The sequence below is a fragment of the Saccoglossus kowalevskii genome, chromosome 15, assembly GCF_978046115.1.
Source record: "Saccoglossus kowalevskii chromosome 15, keSacKowa6.1, whole genome shotgun sequence".
NCBI lineage: Eukaryota > Metazoa > Hemichordata > Enteropneusta > Harrimaniidae > Saccoglossus > Saccoglossus kowalevskii.
Genome location: NC_140655.1, coordinates 29,993,209 through 30,016,912, shown reverse-complemented (window position 1 = coordinate 30,016,912; position 23,704 = coordinate 29,993,209). Strand labels below are relative to the sequence as shown.

Genomic DNA, 23,704 nt, shown 5'->3' with positions numbered 1-23,704 from the left:
ATACAAGCTTGAAAACCAATTTATGTGTATGCTTGAACAAAACTTCATTTCTAGTTTCATGCATTTATAAATACATAATGACATTTAATGTATTAATGTTCATTTTGTTTTAATACACGAAATAAAAATTATTTAATAAAATGAACCACATTATACTGGTAATGCATTGCTCTAAAAGAGTAATGGCAATTGGGAAGGAAATATTAGTCCGAATGACCAATATAATGGACTTTAAATGCTCAAATAATCAGGGGGTTATACATGTACGTGTATGATCAACCACACCTTGTTTGAACACCATCTTGTACAACCATGAAAGTAAACATGTTTATTCATGCTCTGTATGCTTTTCTGCATCATGTCCATTTTATTATTCATTATTCAAAAATTGGACATTGTACAAAGTTTTGTTGGTTTTCTAGATGACTAACATCTTGTAGTATAATTCATGTAATTCTCTCGGGTCACATGACTCATTGATTCTCCAGGGTGTATTAAGATAAATTTACAGTTAGACATCTGGGCTATAGTCACATTCCAATTCTTACTGAAAGAAAAGTTTGTGATTCAATGACTTATTGTAGTAAAGGCATTCACAAGGACAAAATTCATGATGGCCACTGCAACTACTCGTCTTAAGGTCGTCACCTGCACATGCGTTAGATGACCATAGGGTGTCATTGTTTACAAACAAGCGTCTACCCATGAGCCTTTGCTTTTTTTGCATGTGTTGTTATCATCGCTTGGGACTTAATTTCCATGCGTGCGCAGGTGACGACGCTCCTGCTTTGAATACCCAAACTTTCCATATTAAGAACCCCAGTGAAATGTGGTTATTCAAGTAGCTGTACTGATTATAATGACATTATTTTAGCACCAACAAGTTACATGTAATAGTATTCAAATATTCGTTCACTAACAATTTGGGTTATAATGATTAGGTACTGGTTTAATAAACTTTGGTAAAAGATTTTCTTTCAATTGAAAGAGAGTATGATATTTCATAACTGATGATCTTGGAATACACTGATTGATCTTGTAGTAAATGATCTGGTACCATGCTGGCCTCAAATAATTGTTAGTAATGCTGTCAGTGTTCCCTCTAGAGGTTTATTTTTGCGAAATCGTCTTATTATTGAGCAAGTTTCTGAAATTCAGCAATCTGAGAAATATTTAATGCATTTTCTAGTAATATACATAAATATATTAGCTACAGCATATTTTGTAACGAAGTGACAATATTTCGCATTGACCAATTTGCTTAGAAATAACATCATACATGTAACACCGATCTAGGTCTGCATCAGTTTTGCATTTAGTAACACGTTGGTTGATCCGTGGTCATTTCTGTCATTACTTGATCGAAATCTCAACGTACACGCTATTTGTGACCACAATCGTAACGTCACACCAAGGCTAGTATATTCATAGTCACACCTATCCATTTTTGGTACGACATAGTGGCCGAAAGTACACCCAAAAACGCAATTTACTGAAAAATTACCGGAGCTGTGTACAGCAGCAGGACGCGTAACGAACTAATCCCTATTGTTTAGGGTTCCATTTATAGTCCACATGTGGGTTTAAATGATTTCCAGCTGGTAATAAAATAGCATATTACCACATGAAAGTCTATAGATAACAATTGTCAACACCAGAATGAAGGTTTTAATATTGTGTTTTTTTGTTATTTCATGAAATCTCACTGAAAATACACTCATCTAAAACTTTATTGACGTGCGCCCACTATAGACTAATTTAGGAAATGACTATTCTATAAAACTGGGTGTAGACAGTATACATGTATGTCATAATAATTTTTTATCCTATCAACTGTCACTCTTCTTCACTAGTTGAATTATTTGAACTTGAATTATGGATTTAAAATGAACTGAACACGAATAATGTTTTCTGAATAAAGCAAGTATAAAATGGATCATACAGGTATTAATATCGATGCAAACCCTGTAACACTTTTTTGTAAATGATCGATTTAAAAGATCAGGACAGACTTTATTATAATAACTCGACTGATGCCAAAATCAATTCACCTGTGATATTTGTAGATGAGATGAAAACTAATTTGCATAATTACTTAGTACATTAATTTTTTCTTCAAATGGAGGCAATTGTTGCTATGTATTTTCTTATTCTGTGATAATACAACATGGAATTTTATCCTCACATGCATTAGTCATACAGGCGCCATATCATATGTATGCTGTCTTTTAAATACACTCATTTTTAAACGAACACTGTCATAAGAATCTGCATGTGTATATAGCAAGGGTTCACACAACAAATGTTTGTATAATAATGGGGTCCACTTTTTAGACATCTGTTAAAGCATGTTGTGCATCTACATATTATAAAATCAAACTGTCATGTTTGGTCATTGTTGAAGGTTTTTTAATTTATAAGTATTATAAATTTAACTGTGAGTAATTTTGTGCTTAGTGTACAATTAACAAGAGTTAATTCAACTAATAAAAGACGAAAATTTGGATCAAAATAGAAGCATTAAGTAATTTTGTATTTTCACCTAAAAAAAAATTCATAGGTGCAAGTATTTGTATATGTGTGAGTTAAAACAAGAAGCAGGTTCCTCCCCACCCACCCCACCCCACCCCACCAACAAACAACACCCATCCCTGTTACCTAAAGATGACTGCATTATTTCTATCTAGTATCTAATGGCCGGTGGAACAAACTGCAAAACTTGAATTTACTGAAAATACATTTTTCACTATTTCTTGCATGCAATTCATCAGTAACTTGTGAAAGTAAGATTTCATTAAAAAGAAATTACAGCAAAAATAAAGTACTTAATAGTTGAAAAACAGATAAAAAATTGATCATTTCACGCATTTCCTTTGTCTCTGTGTTGAATCATTCATGGTTATTTCCAGGTACAATTGAATCAACCTGCATGTGATTAGCAGCAAAGGTGACAGGTGTCTTATGAGTTGACCTCTGACCAGTCAAAGTGACCTTTGACATGTATAATTCATGATGGCGTCACCATTCCGGTGAGCATGTAATTGATGGCTTTGAAGTTGACTGTATTTCATCCTATAAGCACAAACTGACACAACACTAACAATCAATCATTTCAATCTAGGCAGGCATGACAATTTCAGATCTCATAGCTCATACATCGTAGTCACTCTGATATCAGGGAAATCAGCAGTCTGTATTGGAAATTGACTTCTTTCAATTTTGTTTTGGAATTTGTTTTTCATATGTTCATAATAGAGGTATGTATACATGCACCAAGAGAGACAAGGCAATGTTTTTGTTAAGGCTATGGTAATCAGCTGTGTATATGTTACCTGTGTTCCTGAACTTGTTACCTGTGTTCCTCAGATGAATGCTTATAGGCCATCACACTGTGACATCATTTGTTCACATTTTTGCCAACAAGCATGCCACCCGCATGCTAATGATCACTAGCCCACGATCTACTGTGACAATCTTGCTTATAAGTTTTTTATTCCATAATCACACTTCCCCAATGGTGATACCTCCATCCCCAGTCTTGGGAAAAAATACTAGTAACTTTATCATAGGTGTACAATAACTGAAATGTAACATTGTTACTAGTATAGATCCAGGTAAATGTTCATTGCAACAAAAATCAAGAAATCTTTTGCAAAATTTACCACCAGATTTTAAATATCAAAAACAAAAGGTCTATGAGTAATCATTCAATGATTCATGACCATTTTAAATTGAGCACATGCCATCAGTCTCTTTTGCACCTGTCATCTGGGTATATATGTGAAAATACGTGTTTGAACAAGTGTTACATCGTGAGTAGTGATCCCTCAGTTGGGTGTTAAATAATTACAGCAAGTACATGTCTACTTGCTTTTAATTAATCCATAATTTGATTGATTTTATATTGATCTTCAAAATGCAAATTGTATTTTCTCTTTGAAGTAGATTGCACATTCCAGTTGACCAAACTTCATTGATTAATACTGGTCAATAAAGCTAATATTTTCTTTAGTGAGTACATATAAATCAATGATTCACTTTGGGGATTTTAAGTGTTGGTTTTAAGCTTGTAGTTTTGTCATGTGCACAAAGGTGTGGCCCAAGTTTTATTTCAACTATCGTACTAGCAAAAAAAATTTTTTTACTGAATAACCCTCTGTCATCTCAGCTTAGGTTACTTGGCTGAAGAAGTTTCATTGGCATGAGTATTAATTACTTATCTTAGCCCTAAATAATATTTACTGATCGATTTTGATGACAATCACAAAAATCAATTACCAACTTTCATTCTGCCCTCTATTAATATATATAGCATATAACAATGCATAGTGTGCTAGAAAGTTGTTATTTGGACCATGCTGACATGTTTTCTTCAGACATTTCTCTCTCTCTGTTATCATAGATTACTTCATTGTTACACAGTTACCCACATTTTAGGTCTGACACAAATTGTTTAGGGATTTAAGATTGAATTACCCTTAACATTTTCCCCCCACCAGTTTCCTCTTTTCATCACAAATTCACAAAATAGTCCTGTTTATAGTCTGCACTTTTCTTCAGAAGATTTAGACAAAAATAACCAAATTTGTTGAGTAAAAAGTGAAAACCTATTCAAATTTTCTCTGTTGGCTTCAACATTCTTTTCCAGAAATATTGAAGAACATAAAAAAAATAAGTGCAGAAAAATTTGGGCGAGAAAGTCTGGTGGTGAAAAGTTTAACTAAACCTTAAAAGGATGACATCAGTAGAGTATGGTATAAGATGACATTATATGTACTTCAATAAAGATGCGCTACTAATAGAGCAAATATGGTAGTATATCTGGATCATTATAATTTATATTGACCATAGACCAAGTACTTATCAAGCAGTACTAATAAATACTTGTAAATTGTGCAGCATTTCCGGGATACAGGTGAAAATTATCTCATCATTTCATTATGTTCTCTAGGGCCATCTGTAAAAAAGAAGAATGATTAAAAAAATCAATTTTCATTCCGTTATTCTCAGTTGTAATTATAATTCAATTATAAAATTTATTAATCATCAAAATTCCTCGAAGACAATAATTTTGAAACTACCTGCAGACAGTTATTATTTAATACAATTAAGTAGGGGGACTATGATGAATATTGTAAAATACTTTATTTTCGCTTGGAATTAATTTTCGCTGAAGGAATGATTCAGTGAAAATAAAATCCAGCAAATATACCTTTTTTCTATTTTTTCATTTAACTCTTCAAAAATCAGTGAAAATAAATTCCCATACTTAAACACCCAAAAAGTCTTTTCAGCGAAAATTAATTCCAGCTAAAATAAATGCTATCAAGATCAAGCCTTCTGATTCTTTCTTGGCTTTGCAATCCCATGCTACAATTATTAGTATATTTACATTCCAGCTAAAAGCATATTAATTGTCAAGTGTCAAAGGCAAATTTTTGTGACTTTTGCTAGTCTAGGAAAACCGTTGTCACATTGATTTTCACAAAATTGGCAAGTGTGCGAAACAAATCATTCTGAATTTCGCTAGTCCAGAACGATTGTACGGTCTTGACAGGGAATCGCAGCAACTACCGGTATGGCTAATAAGCAAACATTTCTAGCAGTGAATTCAATTTTATGATTAACAGTACATGGCTCTATTAGTTTATACCTCCATAATTAGAAGTACATTTAGACATACAAAAAATGAAATTCATCTTCTTAGCACACTCTACATGCATCTTTTTACATAAGTAGAAGTGGTGCATCACATCAGCACGTTTTATTGGTCAATCAGATTAAAAAAAATTGATGAAAATACGGCGATGTTTGTCAGGCTAATAATACTGTTAGGTTATTAATACTGTGTATGTCAACTCATTTTATAAAGTGCGAAAATGTAAGTTTGCCACTAATGAGTACTGACCCATGGTAGATAGGTGAATGCTTCACTAGATAAATTTGTCATCTTACGATAATCTACTTGGACGTTTATTTCCCCCATCTTGGTGGACTCTTATCTTTATGAATAATATTCATATTAATATTGTAGCAATTTCAGTGGATTTTAATAAGTCAATAAATTTAAAACACCCCATTTTTATCACACATACATGTACCTCCCCCGAGAATGATAAATGAAAACAAAATTAAATTTTCGGGAAAATCAAATTAAAAGCACACATTTATGACAAAATGTGCGATCACTTCGATTTTAGAAATCATAAAGACATATACAAAATACAAAACAGTTCCAAGTGCAGGGTAACCATATAAGCTGCCCCTCCCATGCTTTGATGTGGAATGGTCTAAATTGCTATTCACAGTCTTCCTTGTTTATTCACCCTCCAGACTCCTAAATAATGAGATGATCCAGTTTTCAATGTTTGAGCAGAGATGCCCTGCTATCTGGTTGGAAAATCAACTAAGCAATTAGAGCCATTATGTTATTTGATCTTAATGAAATTTAGAATTTCTCTGGCCTTCTGAAATAAACTTCAGAAATTCCATGCATTACAAGTGGGGAAGTGCCTCTTTCATTTCCAGCAGGGCTGTTCTTGTCCGATATGTCTGAATGTCTTTTTGTATTTGGCTAATGCAATAATATAATTATTTCACTTCTCCAGTGTGTTGATTAAATTTAAAAAATTAAAGTAATGAAAACACTCTACAGCCTTTGTTGTTCCTAATATTAGAAAAGAAAAAGATGTCAACTCGGTGATCCAGTTTTGATATCCAAAACAAACCAAACTGTAAAGCTACGAATGAATCAATGAGTGATTTATTAAAATAGTACCTACCCGGTATATGATTTTTTTGTGGTTTCTGTTCATGTTTTTTTAAGGTTTTAGTGAAAAATAAAAGCACTTGTTTTGTGAAAATAAAAAATGAAAATAAAACATGCTTCAAAAACAAATTGAGCAGACACTATTTTTTTCTGGGTCTATAAAGATGTAAAAAGCATCTGAAGATAAAATGCATATTTGCTCTATTTCTTTTTCAAATAATTGAACTCGTGAGTTCATATACCATTATGTTTAAAGGCACAACATTGGTGCCATACTATAATCTAGTATTGTTGTAAGAGGAGATATTATAAGTCTAAATCACCAAAAATGTTATTATTTTTATTGGGAGGATTATAAACATTAGCTACACAGGATAAATTTTCACAATGTACTCGACTAACTTTCAGGCTCATGCCCCTTGACTTCTATAAGCACCTCATCCCTCTTTTGAAGGATTTTTATTTTTTCAGTCAATTCTCACGTAGGCCCATCCCTTTCCCAAGCACCCAAAAATTAACTGTCAAGTCATGAAGCCTGGTCATTGGAGATCATTTTATTTCAAGTAATCAAATTACGGTGTCTATTATGGATTGCCGCCACCATGAATGGAGTGTGAATAGGTACACTTCAGTATTGGCCTGTTGATGACCATGAAAGCTGTTAATTACTTTCTTGTTCACTTTATTTGACCCTAAAATTGCTCATCACCAGTTTTTTTTTAAAAAATCATGCTCATTTTCCATCAAAATCAAGGCAATAGGTCATACTTCATCATCGGTAATTCATTTCCGCATTGCCTTCAAAAAATTACAACGCCATTATTCCCACAGAATTGCATCAGTTCAAAACTGAATTCTGATTGGTTAACAGACTTGACCTGCTCAGTCAAAAGACAATGTTGCAGGTCAAATCATGCAACAAAACATAATGACAGAAATTGCTTCACATCGAGAGGTTGTGGATGATCAAAAACATTAGTCATCAAAGATAGTAATTTCTATTCTGTGATAATACTTAAAGCGAGGTGGTCGTCGCGCTGCGCATGTGCAACATTTGTGTTGATAAACACAATTGATTTTCCGACAATCCAATGCACTCTTCAAATGGAAATTACAAGTATGAGGTTTGACCTGGGCGCGAATCGCACTGAATACCACAGGTGACTTCTTCGATACCCTCCAATCACCTAAAATTATCTAATTAAAGCGTCTCAGTTTGTACTCGTTGATCTAGGCAACGGTCAAAGTCACCATCTTTGTTTATATGAGACCCATATATCTCGTGCATGCGTGGCGTGACGACTGCCACCCTTTAAGTAACGTATATCATACGATGATGAAATGATGCATTTGTAAGATATGCATATTACCTTTCTTAATACAGCATAAAACTAGAACTGCAATGTCTATCAATACATGTATATTTAGTCCCCGTTCGGACGTAGTCCGAAAACGGGGACTTATGTTTTGCCCTGTGTGTGTCCGTGCATCCGTGCGTCCGTAATCACCTGTATCTCGAACATGCATGGACCGATTAAGTTCAAACTTCACTCATACATCACACATTATATGGGACATATGCACATGCATTTTTTTTATGATCCGATTAACGATAGTCGAATAGCGGCCATTCCAGACCCGGATCTCAGTTATGCATGGAGGGATTTTGTTCAAATTTGGTACATACATTAAACATAATAGGACCTTGATGCACGTCATATTTTTGGGGGGATCGGGCTTGAAATGGCCGACTGGCGGCCATTTTGTTTTAAAGAATTCAGTTCTGGATCCGTATCTGAGACATGTCTGGATTGATCGAGTTCAAACTTCACACACACAAGGTACATCATGTCACAAATATGTATGTGCATTTGTTTCATGATCTCATTAACGATAGCCAAATGGCGACCGCTTTAAGGCCGAAAATGCATTGAAATCGCACATTTTCACCATTCCGGACCAGGATCTCAGTTATGCATGGACGGATTTTGTTCAAATTTGGTACATACATTAAACATAATAGGACCTTGCTGCACGTCATTTCTTTTTCCGGATCAAGTTCAAAATGGCCAACTGGCGGCCATTTTGTTTTAAAGAATTCAGTTCTGGATCCGTATCTGAGACATGCCTGGATTGATCGAGTTCAAACTTCACACACACAAGGTACATCATGTTACAAATATGTATGTGCATTTGTTTCATGATCTCATTAACGATAGCCAAATGGCGGCCGCTTTAAGGCCGAAAATGCATTGAAATCGCACATTTTCACCATTCCGGACCCGGATCTCAGTCATGCGTGGATGGATTTTGTTCAGATTTAGTGCATATATTAAACATAATATAAGCTTGACGCATACCAATTTTTCTTCGGATCAAGTTCAAAATGGCCAACTGGCGGCCATTTTGTTTTAAAGAATTTAGTTTTTGATCCATATCTCGGACATGCCTGGACAGATCAAGTTCAAACTTCACGTACACATCATACATTATATCATACATATGCCTGTGCATTTGGGCCAGTCCTTTTAAGGTCAAAAATTTACAAAAATTGCACATTTTCACCATACCGGAACTGAATCTTAGTCATGCATGGGCAAATTTAGTTTAAATTTTTTTTTGGATTGTGTTGAAAATGGCTGACTGGTGGCTATTTTGTTTTACTGAATGCAGTTCAACATCTATATTGTTGCTGCTTTGAATGTATATGTCACTCAAATATGAACGGAACGGGGACGTGTCATTGACAATGACTTGTTTCATACATCTGTCACTCTACTGCCATAAGTTAAAGTGTGTCGTAATTTTGTGGTGTTGCACGTGTTGCCATATTAGGAAATGCACATTCCAAATATGGAATGATTACGCAATATATCCAAGATGGTAGATGCCCTGAAAACAAAGATCATACAGTAGTATGCACGAAGACAGTACGCGATAGAATCGACTTCTACCATGTGGCGGTCGATACTCTGCTGTACTGTCTTTGTGCATATTTTGCATATCATAATTTAAATATAAATTATTAAATAAATAACGACCATGTAAGTTAACCTTTTTTATTGTGAATATTTATCAAATCTACCCATGTATCTTCATGTATATTTTGATTTTGTAATGAGTACTGTAAAACTTTTCACTACTAGGACATTTTTTTACATTTTTATCGCATTCATGAAGACAACATTACGCAATAGTCGATGACACTCAGTGTTGCACAACCCAGAGTAATTTTCGCTCCTCCAAAATTTTCACCGACCCATGGAATTTGCATAAATTTGTATCTTGCTAAATTAAAGCAGGAGTGTCGTCACCTGTGCACGCGTGCGAATTGAGCTAAAAATGCAAAGGCTCATGGGTAGACGCTTGTTTGTAAACAATGATGCCATCTGACGCATACGCAGGTGACAACTGCCTCGCTTTAAAACAGTTTATACATAAGTATTAGTTTTTGAATCCATAAATACATGTAATCATGTTTCAAGGTTCCATCGTATTAGTAACAATGAATTCTGTTATTTATTTTCTGGAAATGCATATTATGGTACAATGTACCAATAATTTATATAATGATTATTCCATGCTTACAAATAGCATAGTGGTTGTCGCATCAGACTCATGATTGGTAGACCCAAGTTCAAATCCTACCTTAGGCTGAACATCAAAGGGTCGACCATACCCTGGGTGAGTGTGCCACAGACTCAATGGAAAGGCTAATTCCAATGGCCGAGATTCATTCACTAACGAATGTGCTTGTGTTCGACCGAGCCTGGTTAGCGCATTAAAATTGCCATTTGATAGAGAGATGGCCACATAGCCCTGTCATGCAATCCCAAACATGAATATGACTTCGGTGGCAAAATGCACTGTGTCAGCACTAGTGCTTGCAATTTGCACTTACAAAAAAAAAAGTCAGGAGAGACAACAGTGACATTCAATATCAGGAATTGTCGCCTGGTACAAAAACATTTAAAAAAAAAAAATAGTTTGAAAATTATATTTTTCTATAACATACAAGACTAACCTTTTAAGTTAGAAAATTTCCTGCCAAAAAGAATTAAAATCAGGCAATGTTATTTTATCATTTTTAGTAATTTCTCTTAAAATTGATAAGGTCCTTTCAACTTTCACCCCATGACTCTCCAAAAATGGATGTCACACCTTCCACTCTTCTTTCCACCATCTGCAAAATGAGTTTCTAAGAGTGCCCCCCCCCCCCTCCTGTCACCCGCCCTCTGTTGAAAGTCTCACATCATCCAGTCATTGTTTTACTTTTTGCTGCCAATCATATGACCTCAATAAAAGTGTTTTATCCTGGTAAATATAGACTTGAGCTGATAATTCCCTTCCAGTTCCCTTGATTATAATTTACATGCATGTCAGTGCATTTAAATTTGTAATAATTAAAAAAAATAACATTTTTAAGTAGCCATCTAAAACTGTATGCATATTGAAGCAGATTAATCTGATAATCACCATGAGAGTTGTGTATGTATGTTGCGTGATGCACATTCTGGGTCGTTTTTATAGAGCTATTTTGGTATCTGATTGAATGATGTATATCCCTGCCTACCAGCTACCCATGTGGTAGCTCAAGATTGCTCCTATGCAATTTGATAGTTCACACATATGACATCACTGTTGAGCTGGGGCTGGGATATACCATTGGAAAAGCCCATGGAATCGTACACCACTGACCTTTAGCCAGTGTGTTCTCCTGAACAACTCCGACTTTGCATGTCCGTTCTATAAACCGAAACAGGAAACGCAGTAATTGGAATGAGGATGTCCAGGACTACAGATCCGTGGAAATTTTTTTAAACTGATACACTCTTGATTCTGTAAGAGCAAGTATATATGGTTGTCATTGTGGCTACTTTGGAAGGAATGATACTACACTGCCATCTATGTATCTCACCCAAAAGACTGGGCTGGAAAAGTCTAATCAGTACAACTACAAGTAAGTTTACTGCTCCCTGTCATACTGATTCAAATTCCTAGTGCACTTATTTATTACACCTAGTATGTGATGATTAGACATGTACTGCAGTGTCTGCTAAATTCTACTTTTACTATCTAGTGGAGTTCACTTATTCCTACCAGTGATAAATGGAGGCCGAGTTGCTTTTGTGACAGTTTTCTCTGTGTTTTTTTCTTTTTGTGTCCTGCTTCTGTTCTTCTTGTCTGTGTTTTTGTTGTATCCATTTTCATCTATTCCAGTGGATGTTGAGTGCAAGATTAAATTAATAAAAAAATTTAAGTGGAATTAATTTGTTCAATTTTAATTCTCCAATTTTGAATAATACCGTTGATTTTTTCTGTGACTTTCATACCAGGATGTTACCCTTAAAACCTAAATCTGTAAGGAAAAAAATATGACCTTTCTCAAGAGGATGTTATTCTTTATTGTGATTGAAAACATCTGTTTGAAAATGATATAAACATGACTGTAAAAGGAAAAGCTTTAGAAATAGTTGCTCGGTATGTTTGAGGTTTTAGGTTGTAGTGCTGGCATATAATATTTTATTTGCAATGTAAACAATACAAATCAAACAAATATGACAATTAACAACCACAAAATGTAACTGAAACAATTCTTAAATATTAAAAATCAATTGGGCTAACTAAATAATTAGTAGTATACAAGTTCAATACTTGAAAAAATATACAAATTCAATACTTGAAAACAAATTTATTGTGAATTTGAGTTCTTAAGGTACTGGTACATCTCAAATTAGACCTCGCAAAAACAAAATTTGCTTTGAAAAACTGGGTGGGGTGGGGGTGGCTAAAATATTTGCCAGTCTAATCAACTTGTCATCATCATTTGTCATCATCATTGTTTTGTGCAGTGGTGATTTGTGTGTGTGGAGAACAGTTTAGAACTAAACTGGGATACATGTATTATGATCCAGAGTCATAAATAGTGTATTTTTTTAATCACAAAATACAAATTTACTTTGTGCCACTTTCTATTCTTTTTAAATTTAAATGTGCAGTCCCTTATAGTGCAGACTTGTAGTGGTAATACTAGACTTGTAATTCTGGAGTATAGCAGTCAATTTATTAATGGATTCAGATGTGTTGTATGCCAGAGGAATGTAGAACCATCTTTTGTATCATGATTGTAAACCCATCAGTGTAAAGTGATATGCTGTCACAATTAGATATGATAGGTATAAAATAATTGCCATTCACCATATATATAATATTATTGTTGGTTTGCCCTGTACTGTGATAACTCCATGTCTGGTTGCTATGTACAATACCTTATTTGTTTTATCAGTAGTATATATGAATATCTAAATGAAAAAAATTTTGACCCAGCATACAATAAATGCAATTTTTGGTTTATTTGGGGATGCACTTCTAATGGAGAAAATATGGTATTATTATACAACTGTCACTGTAACTCCATAAGTTACAGCGTGTCCTAATTTTGTGGTATTGCACGGGGTATTTTCATCCTACCAAAGTAGGAAATGCGAATTCCAAATATGGAATGATTACGCACGTAATTGTTCACTAATAATAAAAAACAAACATGGCTGCCCCCAGGGTTAAAACGGACCCACACAAAGATGTTTTCTAAATCTAAACATTTTGGATTTGTGCATTCCCATGATGTATTCCTGTGAGGAAAAAATGTATAAGAATAAGGTTATTACAAGGATACGCTTTAGTATACACTCAGACAGTACACGGTCGCATTGACCTCCACTGCTTGTTGGCCGATACTCTCGCCATACTGTCTTCGTGCATACTTTGAGGTATCCTAATAATAACCTCATTATTTGTAGTGTATGTATGGTTATGTGCGCTGTATAGACTCTATTATTCGTAGTGTGTGTGCTCACGTTCCTATGGTAAAATTAAGTCAGATTTTGATGACCCAGTATTCAAGAAATGCACTTTTAATATAGTAAATACAGTGGTACATGTATATATGGAAATATTACAATTACACCAACCCTACTGAATGCCAAGCCTTACTATGCAACAACACAACATGTGTACGTGAGCTATATGTTATAATAATAATAATTTATTAACTTAACACTGGATATAGTACAATATGGCAGTATGGCCACTAAATATACCTCTTAATTAATTTCAACTATATTTTTAGGTAGAATAACAGTAATTCATTTATTTATATGCACTTTTCAAAATAAAAAACCCATGGCAATGTACCCTGAAAGAATCGCATATAAGGTACTAGTATTAAAAAGAAGTACATGAATTCTTATTGACAATAAACAAGTAAAGTACATGCCTCAGTTTTTGAATTGTATGTTTTTAATATTTTACGATTTTATTTCTACAGTTGACACCCAAGGTTATATTTTTATAATGCGGGTACTATTACCAATACAGAATAGAAATACATAAATGACAGCTATTGATAGAATAATCTCCTAAATCTGTGTGCATATCTCTAGTTATGGTTAGTTTGAAAAGGTCACTGAATCGCTTGACATTTGTGAAATGAACCAGATATCGATGTAAAGCCACATATTCATAGCAATCTGTAGGTCATTTACCTAATATACAACAAGCGTGCTGTGTTTGGATTAGTGGATTATCGGTGGTTTAACGGTGAACAGGGAGGTCTATTTTATCCCATTGCAGATCATTATTGTTTTAACAGTTCTCAGTATACTTCCCTGATGGAATAAAAATGTTACCAATTTTAATGGGGTGTATTAAGTGGTGTATTCACCAGGGACTGAGCAGTATTATGGCAGGCAATGTAAAATACACACTTGCTTTTCTTTCGAAAATTTACTCCAACCATGGATGCTAATGCTTATGATTGTTAACCAATTATAATCAAGGTCAAAGTTTTAGATTATGGTTACTGTTACTTAAAAAAAAAAAACGTTGCAGTATACTGCATTAATTTCGTGAAACAAATTTTCGTAGCTCGTTTTGATGTATTGTCCATTTCATGGGTCGCAATGACTTTTGTGAAGTATCGCCCTCATCAATCACAAAATTGACAACAGTGACAACAATTAAATGGTTTAAAACATTTAATTTTAATATTTTAATCCAACCACACAGTTGTTAGTCCATGCACATATTATTTGTATACTTTGACGCTGTTTTATAGTTTTGTTTATTTTGTTTTGTACTGCGAGAGACAACTTGTGGCGAATTTTGAAAATCAGGAAATTTCGCAGCAGTGAAAATTTCTATAAGATCCTAAGTGTCAGTGACTTTTGCAAAATTATGTTTTCATGAACAACATCAAATTCCTACCAGTCAAAATTTGAACATTTTACAGTACATAGTCTGTTAAGTTGGCTAGTGACTTTTTCCTCTGTTTCCAATATATATAACATTTTACAATACATAGTCTGTTAAGTTGGCTAGTGACTTTTTCCTCTGTTTCCAATATATATAACATTTAATAAAGTACATGTATATGATCTTTAAAAGATTTAAAATCTGGTATATATTCATTTTGTGGCTACAGTGAATAATTACTACTAGGATTAATTATTCACTGGGTTTTAATTTTGCTTATTTCGCTGACTGGAAAATGCGCTAAATTAAAACCCAGTGAATATGTAAAATTTAGCATAGAACACATTATCTAAATGATAAAACCATGAATAAATCAGCGAAATTTAATCCCAGTGAATTTTACAGTCATTTTACACTATTTATTTTTAGAAAAAATACAATTAATATACATGAAGATATATATTAAGCTTCTGAATCAGTACTAACATACATGTATATATGTACGTGATGTGAATAAAGTCTATATATTTGATATTGTGTTCATATATATACTCAGTTGTTGTGCACCATAAACATTGCTGTTGTTAGCAACATAAATTCACTTTACACTCCCATATTAAAATACTGAAAGTATCAATATTTGTTTTAATAGACAGCAGTTTTCATTTATGATGAAGAATTGATTGAATCAGGGCCAACAATCAGTCAAAGCTTCGCTAGAATCAGATTCTTGCCAGAAGTGATGTTTGCGATCAAATACTGAAAAATTTCACCCATGGGCATATGTAGCAAAGAATTCACAGTTTGAAAAAAAAAAAGTGCATTCAATCCCCTCCCTGTGCAGTTGGCATATTATACCCCCTTATCCATTGCAGTTGAGGTCAAGGGTCAACCCATTACATATGTACATGTTTGTTTGTCTTAACATTTCATTTAGATCACCCACTGAGATTGATGCATTGAAGTATGACATACTCCAATATTGAGAATTCTGTAGAAATTTCAGCATTTTGTATTATTCAAAACAGTCTAAGAAAAACAGAATGGTTGTGACTAATACTAGCATTGCCAATACAGAATGTTGTTTTTTTCTAAATGTATGAAATATCATATTTTTGTCTATTTGTTAATAGTTTTACATGGGTTATAGTACATAAATCATACCGGTAAATTGCATTTTAATAACATGATAATACTTAGCCATGGATATGAATATTTGTGCATGTGTAGTAGTCAGCCAACTCTTTAGATCATTTACTTATGTTCTGCCTACTTTGCCTGCAATGTCAGTGGGCATCAGGTAGGTTTTTGGCTTGATTTCTGGTGTTGACTGTTTACTCTGCAACTATCAATCAGAGTACAGTTTCCCGAGCCCTGCAAACACACGATTTTAGGTTTAGTAGTCTGGTTTGGAAAACAAAAAAAATATCAGGAGACTTCAGTGTCTGGAAATGTTGCCTGAAAACAAAAATTAAAAAATATCAAGTGGTAGCCTCTTAGTGCAGATTGTACCTTGCCCCACACATCATACTGTCCCTAAATACACCACTAAGGAAATCCCCCAGCAATTAATTATCTTGTCTTTTATACTGTCCCCGTGTATTCTAAAAACTATAATCAGATGGTAAAGGTGGTAAAAATAAATAAAAGGGGAAATACATAGAAATCTCTTAAATGGGTTATTAATAAACTGCAGATGTTTTCTTCAGGCTGTTATTCAGATATTTTTTTTTGTATCAGAATGGTTATTAATCATATTTTACTTTCTGAATACTAAACACTGGTATGGTACATGCATGTATGTACAGTACAGTCTGGGGGGAACTTTACTCCTAGGCTGGGCTGATGTTGCCTTTTCATAAAGATTTATAATTTTTAAAGTGAGTATCAATAATTTCAACTTATTCTTTGTAATATTTACCCATGTTAATAATACGAGACATTTAAGATTTCTGTGAACAATTTGGAAATACATGTATAGTGGTTTTAAAAGCAAGCTAAAGTTGCTTTAAGACAGTTCATGCCGAATAGCACTACTGAGCATGTTATTGCACATACATGCAATGCGTTATGACAGAGAACCCCTGGTTTATAATGGAACCTGGTATCACACATGTCATACTTTGACTCGCAAGTTGACGAACATTTTTTTGTCAAATGTTAAATCAAATAGTTCCATTAAAATTTGCTTGTCTTCCAGAAAGATCAAATTTCAAAATCGTTGATTCCTTTCTATGATTAATAGTATAATATTCTGTCTGAGTGATTTGAAATCAATACTGAATTTACAGAAAATTTGGGGTCATTTGACTTTAATTTGTGAAAGAGTAGACCTGGCTGTGGCTTGAGTGATAATAGCATCATTGCTCTGCAAAAACAGTAATGTATTCACACTACATAACATTTCACATCATATAATAATATTCACTTATAGGGTAAAGAGTACAGGGTAAAGATTGTTTGTAATTTAAGTGTACAATTGATTTCAAAATATACATGGTTTTGTGTGTTAGCACATTAAGAAGAAATCTAGGATCTGTCACTGACTACAAATGTATATATATGTAATATTTTTTGTATGCGAGTCTATTTATCAAGCTTATGAAACTATTTTTGCACAAATTCGTTCTCTATGCAGTATTGTATACAAATGTATCTACCGTAGTATGTAATATTATGCATGAAAAATATATCATGTATTGTTTAAAAAACAGTCAGTAGATTTTAATTTACATGAGTCTACAGAGGATGTAGTAAGTGTGACTAGACATTTACTACATCTAAAAATACACCACATGAATGTCACACTTAAAGGAATCAAGTTGAACTGATGGAGTTCGGACAGGAGACTGGAAAGTTGACCACTACGTGTACATGTAGGACTACTATAGGTTCTTTATTTTCCAGAGGTCAGTAGCCTTTCAAATTAAAACTGATGTGTGAAGAATCTTGTGCTGCATTTTGAGAGCCTGCTTAACAAATATGTTTTCAGTAAATATGTAAATTGTAGTGACTGGGATTTCAATATTTCTATTTAGAAAACAACAACTGGCTATTGCTCTTCATGGGTTTAAACTGATTCATAATCATTTATGAGTTCATCCGAATAGTTTTTTTCGATAAAAATGTCAGTGCAAAATTTTGTATATTTGTTTCTTTATTAATTATGGAGCAAACGTTACTGTGGTTTAATGAAAACATTTGGAAAAAAAATTGTGGAAGATAACATACCGGTATATAACTTTGATGTTAAGGGTTAAATGAGTGATGTACAAGAGAATACAACTCCGCTAAGGTCAGTCCTCCTCACAAGTGAAATTGCACTTTGATTGAGTTTGGTATTGCAGGCATGTTGCCAAGATGCAATAAGTGTGAGAATATGACGTCTTGAACTCGTCTTCAGCTGAGCAGAATGGTAATTGCACAGCATGCAAGTCTAGCATGAAGGAGGACTCGCAGGTGTGGTCGGGATACGTATATACTGATTCATGAGTCAAACCATTTTACTCAGAGCTTCCCAAACCAGGTGGGATTTGGGGAGAATGTGCTGTTGTGGATTAATAACAGGTTGGTTTAGATAGTAACCTTTAACCCCTTACTGTGTGACTCAGCAGTGGGTCTTGAAATATTAATCATGTGGATTGGAGTATAATTCAATTGTTGATTGCCGTATCACCTTCTCCTGGTAAACATATCCAAATTTATTTGTTTCATTTACTCTTTCAATTTCTGTGTCTAGATCTATATATACCGGTAGTGTCTAGTTAATTGTCGTCCAGTTGTATGACCTATATAGTAATCTCAGAATAGAAAATTGTCTCTGTCAGGCTGCAAAGAGCCTGAGTGTGCTCTGTGTTAGAGAGATATTGATTGACTTGGCAATGTGACTGTTGTTTTAATTGATGTCAGCATATACTACACTGTACATACTGTAAAAGTATTACTTATTCACTGGGTTTTAATTTTGCTTGTTTCGCTGACTGGAAAATGTGCTAAATTAAAACCCATTGAATATGTAAAATTTAGCATAGAACACATTATCTAAATGATAAAACCGTGAATTTAAAACCCACTAAATATACCTGAAATGCTAAATCAGTGAAATTTAAACCCAGTGAAAATTAGTCATTTTACAGTACATTGTATGCTGTATTTTCTCTATAACATTGTATCAGTGCATACACTATAACATTGTATCAGTGCATACACTATAACATTGTATCAGTGCATACACTATAACATTGTCAGTGCATACACTATAACATTGTATCAGTGCATACACTATAACATTGTATCAGTGCATACACTATAACATTGTATCAGTGCATACACTATAACATTGTATCAGTGCATACACTATAACATTGTATCAGTGCATACACTATAACATTGTATCAGTGCATACACTATAACATTGTATCAGTGCATACACTATAACATTGTATCAGTGCATACACTATAACATTGTATCAGTGCATACACTATAACATTGTATCAGTGCATACACTATAACATTGTATCAGTGCATACACTATAACATTGTATCAGTGCATACACTATAACATTGTATCAGTGCATACACTATAACATTGTATCAGTGCATACACTATAACATTGTATCAGTGCATACACTATAACATTGTATCAGTGCATACACTATAACATTGTATCAGTGCATACACTATAACATTGTATCAGTGCATACACTATAACATTGTATCAGTGCATACACTATAACATTGTATCAGTGCATACACTATAACATTGTATCAGTGCATACACTATAACATTGTATCAGTGCATACACTATAACATTGTATCAGTGCATACACTATAACATTGTATCAGTGCATACACTATAACATTGTATCAGTGCATACACTATAACATTGTATCAGTGCATACACTATAACATTGTATCAGTGCATACACTATAACATTGTATCAGTGCATACACTATAACATTGTATCAGTGCATACACTATAACATTGTATCAGTGCATACACTATAACATTGTATCAGTGCATACACTATAACATTGTATCAGTGCATACACTATAACATTGTATCAGTGCATACACTATAACATTGTATCAGTGCATACACTATAACATTGTATCAGTGCATACACTATAACATTGTATCAGTGCATACACTATAACATTGTATCAGTGCATACACTATAACATTGTATCAGTGCATACACTATAACATTGTATCAGTGCATACACTATAACATTGTATCAGTGCATACACTATAACATTGTATCAGTGCATACACTATAACATTGTATCAGTGCATACACTATAACATTGTATCAGTGCATACACTATAACATTGTATCAGTGCATACACTATAACATTGTATCAGTGCATACACTATAACATTGTATCAGTGCATACACTATAACATTGTATCAGTGCATACACTATAACATTGTATCAGTGCATACACTATAACATTGTATCAGTGCATACACTATAACATTGTATCAGTGCATACACTATAACATTGTATCAGTGCATACACTATAACATTGTATCAGTGCATACACTATAACATTGTATCAGTGCATACACTATAACATTGTATCAGTGCATACACTATAACATTGTATCAGTGCATACACTATAACATTGTATCAGTGCATACACTATAACATTGTATCAGTGCATACACTATAACATTGTATCAGTGCATACACTATAACATTGTATCAGTGCATACACTATAACATTGTATCAGTGCATACACTATAACATTGTATCAGTGCATACACTATAACATTGTATCAGTGCATACACTATAACATTGTATCAGTGCATACACTATAACATTGTATCAGTGCATACACTATAACATTGTATCAGTGCATACACTATAACATTGTATCAGTGCATACACTATAACATTGTATCAGTGCATACACTATAACATTGTATCAGTGCATACACTATAACATTGTATCAGTGCATACACTATAACATTGTATCAGTGCATACACTATAACATTGTATCAGTGCATACACTATAACATTGTATCAGTGCATACACTATAACATTGTATCAGTGCATACACTATAACATTGTATCAGTGCATACACTATAACATTGTATCAGTGCATACACTATAACATTGTATCAGTGCATACACTATAACATTGTATCAGTGCATACACTATAACATTGTATCAGTGCATACACTATAACATTGTATCAGTGCATACACTATAACATTGTATCAGTGCATACACTATAACATTGTATCAGTGCATACACTATAACATTGTATCAGTGCATACACTATAACATTGTATCAGTGCATACACTATAACATTGTATCAGTGCATACACTATAACATTGTATCAGTGCATACACTATAACATTGTATCAGTGCATACACTATAACATTGTATCAGTGCATACACTATAACATTGTATCAGTGCATACACTATAACATTGTATCAGTGCATACACTATAACATTGTATCAGTGCATACACTATAACATTGTATCAGTGCATACACTATAACATTGTATCAGTGCATACACTTTGGATTTTCAAAATAAATTCATTTTTTTTTGGTTTATATGTGCTTCTGTGCTTCTAATAGAGCAAATACAGCACTGTGGCATTTCTAATTAACTGTCCCTTTCAACAAATGTATACAAAATATCTCGGCAATGTTAATCTTTACTTGTGTATAATACTAACTGGAAGGAAAACGGTGATATAAATATTTAAAAGGAGTGCACCAAATGATTGACAGGCTACTTGTACTTTATGTATATATGTATGTACTATATATAATGAAACAAGAGCATTTTAGTGTTTATCACTTATAAACAATATGAAATCATTTTAGATGGCCAGATTTTGTAAAACATTTTGTTCATGATGTGTAGCCAGTGGAATACAATGTCCATTTGGTTGAAAATTAACAAAACAATTAGGTATAGAAAGATACTTAAAAATTAGGGACAATATTTTCAAAGACTTGAATATTGTGTATGATATGAATAAAAATTTATATACATGTAATAGCAAATGGTTTAACAGGATTACATATACAATGTATATGATATACTATTTGTAATACCATCTGGGCAGGATGATTTTCAAAACTATCACAATTGTGGGATCTGTAAGAATAATTAATATTAATTAAACATAAACCTGTTCTAATTATCCTGATTCCATATTCACTTCTGTATGAATATAACGCATGATATTTTAGTTGACTTATGTAGGCACCGTGACCATAGGGTCTCTTTTTATAATGATTGATGGCTCCTGTCATCTTTATTATGTGTGTACTTTGATGTGAGGTTATCTGTAAGTTTCACATTAGATGCTTCTATGAATATTAAATTTGAAGATAAATATTATCGCTGTATCTTGTTTAGTGAAGTTCACTCAGTGAGTGTTAGGTATGCTAATCACCAGCGTGTGCGTACTTGTAGCCGTCAGCGATCCTGCCAACTCGGTTCACTCCAAGAATGTTGGATCCACTTGAAATTGTAAGTTTTTATATCCCTATATTATTGCTATCATGCTACTTGCTACAAAGCAGTGTATTTTAGTCTAATTGCTTATGAAAGAATGTTCAAAGTTACACATTATACTATTAGCATCACACTCTAGGATATGTGACTGTTGATATCACATCGTGATTACTGTAGCTGGGGTTCACCTTTCCTTGTACATTTGAATACATCATGTAGGCACGTATAAAAGATGTGCTTTCATTTTGTTCAGATATTTAAGGTTTTTTGTACAGAGTTTTAAGTGTCAATCTTTTAGGTTCATGAGAGACAAGCTTCCATGAAATTTTATAACAGTGAGAATTTTACTGATGCTTAATTCTCATAAAATGTATAACTGAAGATTTCATGTCAGTTCTTCAGACAAGGTTAATTCTCTTAAATATTGTCTTCATGAACAACCTTACAAACATATCTGGCAAGGAGAACACCACCTTTTTTTAACCTTTCACAAAATAAAGCAGCAGCATTGTTTTCCACATTCAGAAAGTATGTCTATTTGAACCCGAATTAACCAAAAATTACACCAAAATTTGTAAGAAGAAGAATTAAATCTAACTATTGATTATGATAAAAACTGACTACCATAATATTTTGCACCCTTTAGAGTTCGTCTTTCATAGCATTCAAGGTGAATACCGCCTAGAGCAATGTTGTAGTAGTATTCTTCATTAAGTCATCAATCTCTGAGACTGCATGGGCGCCAAATGTACCATTAAGGAAATCTAATTATTACTGGCATTTACACTCAAAGCTCCATAATAAATTTTTATGACACAACTATATAGCTGGATATGTTGCTGAATTATTCATGAAATCTATCTCCATGGTAGTGCTACATTAACTGGCAGTCAGACACAAAGTTGTGTGATGTTACCAGTATATGTAATAATTAAAGTTAGTCATGGATGTCTTCTGGTTACTGAAATTTTAGATCCCCTAACTTTTAGATTGCTGCCTATGTCGTGTATTATTTATTATGCCCATATATTTGCAGTGTTGATTCAGCAGTTATCGTAGTAAAATGCAAATTTCTGTCTCAGAATATTTCTCCAGTTATAATAACCCACTATTCTGCTGAAATATTAAAAATCAAGAAAAACATTTGCTGTTGTCAATATCATAACTTTTC

At 33.5% G+C, this 23,704-nt stretch overlaps 1 protein-coding gene across 3 annotated transcripts in view; it reads left to right on the top strand.

Annotated features, from left to right (window-relative positions):
- Positions 1 to 23,704, top strand: part of LOC100368115 (protein kinase C iota type-like) — a 116,549-nt gene that overhangs the window by 60,929 nt on the left and 31,916 nt on the right. The window contains exon 1 of one of the 3 annotated variants that reach the window (XM_085490705.1): positions 11,419 to 11,729. The exons of the other annotated variants lie outside the window; for them this stretch is intronic. Within the exon in view, the coding sequence (XP_085346831.1) occupies positions 11,627 to 11,729 (103 nt within the window). The 5' untranslated portion in view covers positions 11,419 to 11,626. Of the gene's footprint in view, positions 1 to 11,418; positions 11,730 to 23,704 lie in introns of those variants that run through there. 3 annotated transcript variants of the gene reach the window in all.